The sequence below is a fragment of the Ursus americanus genome, chromosome 7 (assembly GCF_024610735.1).
Source record: "Ursus americanus isolate L20-20 chromosome 7, mUrsAme1.1.p, whole genome shotgun sequence".
Taxonomy (NCBI): domain Eukaryota; kingdom Metazoa; phylum Chordata; class Mammalia; order Carnivora; family Ursidae; genus Ursus; species Ursus americanus.
In genome coordinates this window covers 41,597,491-41,607,616 of record NC_142133.1, presented here as the reverse complement: position 1 = coordinate 41,607,616, position 10,126 = coordinate 41,597,491, and the positions used below count along the sequence as shown (strand labels likewise).

The following is a 10,126-nucleotide window of genomic DNA, read 5'->3' as shown; positions in this document are numbered from 1 at the left end:
GGTGGCAAGTGCTTTAACAGCTTTTAAGTGCTTGACCCATGTCCATCAATCTTGTGGCTTTGGCTTTCAAGATTCCCATTAGCAATAGCCTTTACTTCGTTCCCATTAACAGAAACCAACAGTAACCTGGACAAGAGATGGCATTGTGTGCCCCACCAGCAGTTTCCAATGTGGAACTGAGGACTGGGGAAAGGACTCAACAAATGGGGACTGCAAACTGGGATTCCAATCAAATGGAAAACTCAGACTGAACCACCCGCAGTTCCCAACATGGCATGTGGGTACCAAGAGCTGGGGGCTTAGGTTCTGGGGGAACTGTTACCTAAGCTGACCTGCCCTGGACTAGAAAGCCAATTAGATCAGGAGCTCAATGCAAAGAAAGCAGAGCTCAGAACTGAGAGGAACTTACCTCTTGGCCCTAGGAAATGAAAGAAGAACTGAGAATTCAAAGGATTCATGAGTAACAGTGCCTGTGTTTCTTGTTATCCCCCAACACACACACATTTCCTTTGGATCCTGTCACTGACTCCAAAACTGTTAAAGAACAAAACAAAACAAAATTCAACTCAGTTAATTTGAAAGATCTTATTGCCTTTATTCAGTGATTCATGAATTGGGCAGCATTCCATCTAGCAGATAGAAAGGGGCTCTGATAAACTGTAAAAATGAAAGACTCTTACAGACCAAAGGGAGCAGGACTAAGAAATTATATTAGAAAAAGGCAGACTGATTGTGACAAGGTCACTTTCCTTCAGGGGTTAATGGGGTCTATCAGGTAGATAACCTTACTAGTGCTGACCAGGTGATTCCTTATTGACTGGTTTAAGATTTCATTTCTGGGAGTGGCCAAAACTGTAATTAAGTCAAATTGTGGTTTGGTCAAATGAGGCCTAGCATAAGTGGCTCCATTTTATAGCTTTTGTCTTATTTTTAACACGCTACAGTGAAGCTGAGGTATGGACATACCCTGCCCCTTCCCTTGGGTGAAGGGTGTGCGTGTGATGTACAATTGTAGGTAATGCCAGGACAACTCTTTCCAGTGAAGTCCTCCACACAACAACTTTTGTCACTCTTAACTCTCTTGGCCTTTTTATACCCTCCTAGTGTCTTCAAGAGACACAGTGTATAATTGATTTTTGACAATATCCTTTGTAAAATCTGCACATGATTTAGTATCTGCTTTGGAATATAGCGTCTATTAGATCTTAGTGCTTCAAAGAAAACTTGCATTTTAATTGGTTATTACACCATAAATGTGGGTAACATCATGAGATTTTTTCCAATCCACTGTCAAAAGCGTGTCCTCATGGCTTATATTCCAGCAAAGGGAAATTTACACATATGTGCACAAACATACTTATATGTACATTGATATGTCACATGTACCACATAGTCATCTGATTTTTAAAAAGTTAGAAAATACAAGTAGACAAAAAATCATAAAAGATGAAATCCATCCAAAATTCATCTCCCAGGAAAATCTGCTTTGTATATTTTATTTTGCCCCCACACAAGTAAAAATATGTACAGAAATACGCTCCCTTCATCATCCACTAGGACCTGTGTTCTCTACCTCTATTCTCTTTATTTTATACATTGCGGTCATCATTCCCTGTCAGCAAATACAAGTGATTTTAATTTTAATGGCAGCATGTATTCTAATCATGAATATATTAATTTTTCCTGAACTGATCCTCTGTCATTGAATATTTGGGTGGGATTTTTGTTTTTATGTAAACTGCACTACTGTGAACAAATTATATGTGTATCATTTGTGTTTGTTTCCTTAGAAAGGTACATCTCTTTCATTAACCAAATAATATTGCCTTGTTGTGTGTTCATTTGCATTTCAGTAGGTTTTAAGCTGTAAGCCAAAAGTATACATTTCTAAAATAGAATTCAGGTATCAGTTAATGGGATATATTTGGGGGACATATATTATCTCTTTCTGTGCCTTGAAAAATCTTAGTAATTAGATAATTGTCTGTTGCTGCCTACTCATAAATCTGACTCAAATTATTTATGTTATTTATATGATAAGCCTTCCTTATTAGTATTTTGACAGTTACTCTAAAACCAAGAAGTATTTCTAAAAATATTCATTTCCATTGATCCATAGCAGTTCTAGATACTTATGTAAAACTTATTTAAACTTCTCACACCTGCTAAATTAGGTTAGTAATCTCATTTAGCAGTCTCACTCTATATTACATTGGTTCACTCTTTTGGGTTGTTCCAAAAATTCTCTGCCAGAGGATTATGAAATAAACAAGTAAAGAAGAGAAATAAAATGGAAGGTAATGCATCATTATTTTTTTTTTTCAAAGTCCAGTGCAAGTTGAAGGAAGGTATAGGCTTTTTAAAATACACATTTCAGATGTTTCATCATTTCATCCTTCCCAGTTTTGAGGATATGTTGCAAATTTTAGATAAATACAACAGAGATGTAGAACTCACATGCTTTTGTTTTTCTGGAATTGGATATTATAAGTAACTTACATAAGAAAAATTTTGCATTATTAATGTAGATGATTTTAAAATACAGTGACTGCACTAAGGATGTCAATTATACTCTGGAATATACTCTTATCAAAGTAACATTTAGTTTCTCTTAGATGCCTGCACATTTGGTTAATATAGTATTAAAGATAACTACTTTAAGACTAAGAATGTACACTTTTAGAAAGTAATGATCTAGACTGTACAATAAGATGTACAAAATCACAGAATGTATTTAATTATCAGAAGTTAGGAATTTAAAAATTAGACCTAAAATTTTTAAAATGACTACCTTCATAAATTATCTACTTACATTTTTCCCTTAAGTACAATTGTTTCTCTATGTGGTTTGCTTTAAAAAATTTTGAAATAATAAACTGACAACAACAAAAATAAAGCTCAAATTGTTTCTGTTGAAAAAAAGAGAATAAATCTGTGATATGTGCAGGAAAAAAAAAAGCCAAGGCAACTTTTAAAAACTGCTAATTGGAAAATATTTAGAGAGCTGGTATTCTACTTAATATTTGATAGCACCAAATGGAATTCCTTGTCATAAGGCTTTCATAATATATATATAATTGGAGAGAAAAAAAAAGTGATCCTGTGCCTTTAATTTCCCTTTCTGAGAGAGGGAAGGCTGCACACCACTGACAGGCTCACTTGTTCCCGTCTTTAATGTGCAATCTGTTTTCTCCAGCGGAGGGCACTCAGTGTATCACAAACTCAAGCATTAGCACCAACAAGCTCTGAGCATCATCAGTCTCTGGAAAGCCTTCTGAATTAGACAAGGGCTGCCTCTCAGCACAGCTACAAAACACTTTAAACCTGACCAGCTAAATGGATAAACCTAGCCTGCATAGCTTTTAAACTGGGGTCTCATACAGCACAGGAGGCCTACTTGCTTCAAGAACTGAAAATCCAGAGGATGAATTGCTTTATCTGGGAATGGCAAAAGCCAGCACAATAAGGAATGCCAGGTATTCTGAAGATTTTCTTTTCTTTTCTTTTTTCTTTTTCTTTTCTTTTTTTTTTTTTTTTACCTCTCTTTTTACAGAGAAGTTGGTTACCTTCGAAATGGGCTGTAGCTTTTTTGCACAGATTGCCAATTACTGCTGATGGGTCTCTGGTGAATTACACAATGGTCCTCAGAGCTTAGAGGCCCTCCCCCTCCCCCCCAACGGCTTCCTTCTCCCTGCCCCCCCATCCCACCCCATGCTGATTTTTTTTTTTTCATATATGTATATATATTTTTTGCCTGTCCTCTCCGGGGAAGTTTGTATGGGGCTACTAGCTCACATGCGGGATCAGAATGGTGTGAATGACAGCCGCACTGTGTCATGAAGGTGGTGGTGGTTTCAGCACGAGAGACCAAATAAGAAGAAAGCTGAGAGAGGGGGGAATCCGTTTTTGGATGACAAAGGATGGGTAAGTGAACTTTTGTTGTTTCCTTCTTAGCAAAGCTGATCCTCTTGGCTTCCTATTCTCAGTCGTGGCATTAGCTGATAAAAGACGGGGAAACAGGCAAAAAGCAGCAGCCTCTGAGTTTGCCAGTTGACTCAGTATAGTTGCTATTATATTTTTAGATCATTTTCCTTTTAGTAGTGTTTTTTAAATCTGTAAATGCATAACACGGACTTAAACAGACTCTAGAGAAATATCTTTAAGACTGTCTCTTCTGTATGTGTTTCTACAGCTTGGGAATTGAGCATGGGATAAATACTGTGTTTGCTTCTATTTCTTGATAATATTAACCACGCTTGTATTTCTGGTCGCTGTCAGGGAGATTGTTAACACTTTACTGCGTGTGTGTAGGGGTGGGGTCGTTACTTTATCAGAGGTCGCACAAGGGTTTGTTTTATCTTTGAAGCTGTATCCTGAACACAGCTTCCAAATTTCCAGCAGTCATTTGCCAGTCTTATTTTTTCAAGTGTGACTGGCTTTTTCCCCCCTTTCTCCTGTCTGGAAGAGCTGGAATGTATTTCAATGAGATTGTAGTTGGCAAGAGGACAGAGAGCAAGATCGGGTTTCAAATTAAAAACAAAACAAAACAAAACAAAAAACTGGTTGAGTAAAAGAAGGAGAGTTTTTTGATTAGAGGTTTGGCTGGTTGTTTCTTGGTTAAAATGCAAATATTTAAGAGAAATAAACTACAGCACACGGGTTTTTTTTTTCCCCCTACCGCTAAGAAATAATAAATCTGTTGACAGAGGAAAGAAGTCCTTACCAGGCTATGACTTGGAAATGCAGCACAAGTGCCAATACATTGCAACTTTGCAGGTTTTCTGAAGTTAATAGAGGTAGGGGAGAAAAAAAAAAGTCAGTGAGAAATTTGAGCAGGTCCGGATTGGGGGGGGGGGGGTAGTAGTCTACTGCTTCCCTCCTTGTTTATCCCCCAAATTTGCAAAAGCAACTATGTTAAAAATAACAGCAGAACTAATACTACACAAGATTATTTTGCATTTTATGCAAATATTTAATAAGAATTTGACAATCTTAACTTTGGACTGTTCTGCGTTATCAGTAGTTAGGGTTCTGAGCTGGTGTATCCCTGGGCAGGGGAGCCACAGTAGGCAGATCTTACTGAATGCCGAGAGCATATATGCTTATTAACACATTGAGAGTGTCTTGCACTGTTATTAGTCTTCATACCATGCTTCATTGGCTGCCCATACTGTCCCAATGCCATTTTTTCAGAGCTCATGCATTGTTATTCCATTATGCAATAAGGATACAATTTCAGGCAGGGCAAACTTGGGTTACCTTGACAGCTTACTGAAGCTCTTTTGTCAAATCAAAGCCTGTTTGCTCAACTAAGAAAGATATACAAGTAAGAGGTTTTCTAAGTCACATTTTTGCCATTACCAGAAGACTTGGTACTCTTCTTCTTGATACTGATGTTCAGCCGAGTGACTAGCCAAATATTGTTGTTATTACGGTGTTGGCATTAAGTGGTAAGACAGGCTGTGTGCTTTTCAGTGTTGATGAACATATGAACTCAATGAAACTCAGGACGCTTTTCTTTAGTTCCATGGCACTGTGGTGATTTGAAAATCAAGGAAGAAAGAAGGAGACCTCATTACAGCAAACATGCAACACTGAAGAAAATAAGACTTCAAATGTTAAATACATTGTTCTTATAGCAACTGTCCCATTACTACACTAGATGACGTGCCCCTGATATCAGTAAGCTGGTGGTGATTTATATTAATAGCTTTACAATGTGCATTTGTCTTCTTTTTAATATTGTAGGTTTCCGTTTAATTACGCAGCTGAGAGGCATGCGTGTGGTGCTAGTGCTACTTCCTACACTGCTGCTTGTTATGCTCACGGGGGCTCAGAGAGCTTGCCCAAAGAACTGCAGATGTGATGGCAAAATTGTGTACTGTGAGTCTCATGCTTTCGCAGATATCCCTGAGAACATTTCTGGAGGGTCACAAGGCTTATCATTAAGGTTCAACAGCATTCAGAAACTCAAATCCAATCAGTTTGCCGGCCTTAACCAGCTTATATGGCTTTATCTTGACCATAATTACATTAGCTCAGTGGATGAAGATGCATTTCAAGGGATCCGTAGACTGAAAGAATTAATTCTAAGCTCCAACAAAATTACCTATCTGCACAATAAAACATTCCACCCAGTTCCCAATCTCCGCAATCTGGATCTCTCCTACAACAAACTTCAGACATTGCAATCGGAACAATTTAAAGGTCTTCGGAAACTCATCATTTTGCACTTGAGATCTAACTCATTAAAGACTGTGCCGATAAGAGTTTTTCAAGACTGTCGAAATCTTGACTTTCTGGATTTGGGTTACAATCGTCTTCGAAGCTTGTCCCGAAATGCTTTTGCTGGCCTCTTGAAGTTGAAGGAGCTCCACTTGGAGCACAATCAGTTTTCCAAGATCAATTTTGCTCATTTTCCACGTCTCTTCAATCTTCGCTCAATTTACTTACAGTGGAACAGGATTCGCTCCATTAGCCAAGGCTTGACATGGACTTGGAGTTCCTTACACAACTTGGATTTATCAGGGAATGACATCCAAGGAATTGAGCCGGGCACATTTAAATGTCTACCCAATTTGCAAAAATTGAATTTGGATTCCAACAAGCTTACCAACATCTCACAGGAAACTGTCAATGCATGGATATCATTAATATCCATCACTTTGTCTGGAAATATGTGGGAATGCAGTCGGAGCATTTGTCCTCTATTTTATTGGCTTAAGAATTTCAAAGGAAATAAGGAAAGCACCATGATATGTGCAGGACCTAAGCATATCCAGGGTGAAAAGGTTAGTGATGCAGTGGAAACATATAATATCTGCTCTGAAGTTCAGGTGGTCAACACAGAAAAATCACACCTGGTACCCCAAACGCCCCAGAAGCCTCTGATTATCCCTAAGCCTACATTTTCCAAATCTGACCCCACCCAACCCACCCTTGAAACACCAAGCCCTTCCCCAGGGTTTCAGATTCCTGGCACAGAGCAAGAGTATGAGCATGTTTCATTTCACAAAATTATTGCAGGGAGTGTGGCTCTGTTCCTCTCGGTGGCCATGATCCTGTTGGTAATCTATGTGTCTTGGAAACGCTACCCAGCAAGCATGAAACAACTTCAGCAACACTCTCTAATGAAGAGGCGGCGGAAAAAGACCAGAGAGTCTGAAAGACAAATGAATTCCCCTTTACAGGAGTATTATGTGGACTACAAGCCTACAAACTCTGAGACCATGGATATATCCGTTAATGGATCTGGGCCCTGCACATATACCATCTCTGGCTCCAGGGAATGCGAGGTATGAACCATGATCCTCCTAAAAGCATTTCTACTGCGGGGAAGGAGAGGTAAATGTTTGAAGCTCTAGAGGTGTCTCTAATCACTAGAAAGATTAATGACCCTTTTGCTTTTGGGTTTTTGCTCAGTGTGAAAGGTTACTTAATTAAATTACAACCACCAGGAAATTGACTGTTTTTTTGTTTGTTTGGTTTTTTTTAATGGTTGAAACTTGAAGGAAGTTCATGCAAGGATGAGATTAAGTTGGAATAAAGCACTATGTTAAAACATCTGTTTTTTAACAGTTTGTATACAGGGGTTGGACTTACAAACACACATATACACAAAACTCTTTTCATTCTAAAATTAATGTCTGGTTCTTGTTGTTTGACTTCTGTAATGGAGTAAAGAAGGAGGGACCAGCTTAATTTAAAAACAAAGTGATTTTACCAAAATTCCAGGAGGTATTGAAGATTTAAACCAAAGAGCAATTTACCCAAGGGTTGATTTTGTTGTAAATTTTTAGTTATAATTAAAGCATGCAACAGGGATCTCACAAGGATAACTGTTTCCGTGTTACTTGCCATTTAGTTATTATACCAGCATAGAGAATGTCAGAGGCCTACTGTGTAATTGTATTAGGCTTGTAAAGATGTCTTTCTTCCTTCTTTCCTTCCTTTGTTCTTTCTTCCCTTCCTTCCTTCCTCCCTCGGTTCCTTCCTTCCTTCCATTTCTTTTTTTTTAATTACTGGACATAGATCACTTTTCATAGGTTTTCTTAAGTGCTGGCTATTTGTATGTAATCAGAATGATACTTAAATTCCATGTTTTGGCTATGTCCCTGGTAACTAAAATCAGGTCATGATATTGTGGATGATTTAGCAATAACATAATGACAGGCATAACAGGGACTGTTTATCAATGTTGCTGTCATCCCCAAAAGAAATAATGTGTATTCTTATTAAACTTATCCAAAACTAAGTGATGCAAATATTTATAAATAAAGAGAGAGAGATTTGAGTTCTGGGTATTTTCCCTTTCTGTAACATTAGCTTCAAATGGAGGCATTCCATGTTACATTATTTTCATTTTCATGAGGATACATTTGGATCCAGTTTCTGATTATTTAATTTTAAAGATCACTTACAGTAACATGCTTAGGAGTAGAAAATAGTCACAGATTTCCAACCTGTTGATAAGTAGTACTGGATGCAAATTGTTCTTTGCTTGGTAAAGTTGATCAAAAAGTACAAGGACTGTGACTGCCAAGGCCTTGTTGCTGGAATAAAGTAATGGAGAAAGAAAGTTCTGGCAGTATGTTGTCTTAATACCTAATTTTAGATGATTAGTTTTTTAAAGGAAAGTTTCCATGAGTATCGAATGTGTATTTTTCCTTTTATTACTAGTTATAATAGTTGGAAAAAATAATTTGCTCTTTGATAATATATACCCAGTCTTTCTATAGTCCTAAAGGCAGATGCTAATGAGAATGTTTTCGGACAAGGCATTGAGTTTGAAATATTCTCCAACCCAGTAGAATTTGGAATACTGAGCTATTCTTCACAGAGTTCATTTTCTCCTTTTTGTATACAATTGAAAATAAGAAAAGTAATCCCAGATAATAAATCCCTAAAAGAAACCTGTATGAGCAATTGATCTTAAAAATTAAAGAGAATAAAAGATTTTATATGAAAGTCTTAACAAGGCTTGAGGCTTTTATTGCAGGTTGATATTTAGATAATATATATGAGTATTAGTAAAACAAGTTCATCTTGTTTTATTCTAGGTTCTCTTTATATTTTGAGATACTCTTTAAGGCTAATAATATAAAAAGGAAAGGAAAATCCAGGTCCATTCATTCATTTTCTCTTAACTTTTGCAGTCAAAAGGTGATTTTTATTTATAATAATCACCAAGAAAGAAGGAAGATTCCTAAAGAACTAGGTCTTGAGTATAGTGGTTCTAAAACTTTTCCAGAGATCTTCAGTTCCAGAGATTATTCTTTCAAAGACCCTAGGCTTTACCATGATAGGAACAAAATAAAATCATGTTTTATTCCATAAAAACATGTTTCAAAACACATTTTGATATTATAAATGTTATGATGGAGAGGGCAGTTTATGGTCATGAAATTGCAATGGCATTGTTGGCAATGAATGTGGTGTTAAGACATTAAATAATGAAGAATTTAATTAAATATTGTAATGAAGAGTTGAAATGGCAGCCTTGCTGAAGTAGATCAAACTCTCCATGCCCTAACAAGTGGAAAATGGTAGGCTATACATTTAAGATCATTAACTCAAGGGGTCCAATAAAGCTACATTTGAATGAATGTTAACTTGTTTTGAAACACAAATGCATAAGAACATTGCAGCAACCACTCCCCTTTTTGACAGGATGTTCAATCTATTACAGGTATAGGTGGATATAAGAAATGAGAAAAAGCAAATTATTAGAAATTATGATGACAACCATAACTTCCCCTTATGTCTTTGTGACCATGGAGTAAAATTTCTCCTGTTGAGAAAATTTCTGTACAAAATGAAGCCAAGAGAGAGGAGCAATTTGTCCAAGTTTATGATTTTTTTAAGACTGTAGGGGTAAGCTGAGTTTTAGTCTGGTGTTTTTATAAACCTCACATATCAGTAGCTTAGAAAAATAAAAAATCATTAATGTATTTATAATACAATTTTGTGAGGTAGGTTTTTTTTTTTAATTAAAACACCAAACTCTACCCAATAAAGCCATAAATATTTAACTAGAAAACTTAGCACTAAATGCTAATTTTCTAAGATAGTGCCTTGAAAAAAAACTGCATTAAATTGAAAATTCCACTTATACAAATGTTATATT

At 36.7% G+C, this 10,126-nt stretch overlaps 1 protein-coding gene across 1 annotated transcript; it reads left to right on the top strand.

The window, feature by feature from the left end:
• Positions 1–3,245: 3,245 nt before the first annotated feature.
• Positions 3,246–8,293, top strand: LRRTM4 (leucine rich repeat transmembrane neuronal 4). Its single transcript, XM_087863624.1, has 2 exons — positions 3,246–3,924; positions 5,749–8,293. The coding sequence occupies exons 1-2, from the start codon at positions 3,921–3,923 to the stop codon at positions 7,299–7,301; spliced, it is 1,557 nt and encodes a 518-aa protein (XP_087719750.1). The 5' UTR covers positions 3,246–3,920; the 3' UTR covers positions 7,302–8,293.
• Positions 8,294–10,126: the final 1,833 nt, after the last annotated feature.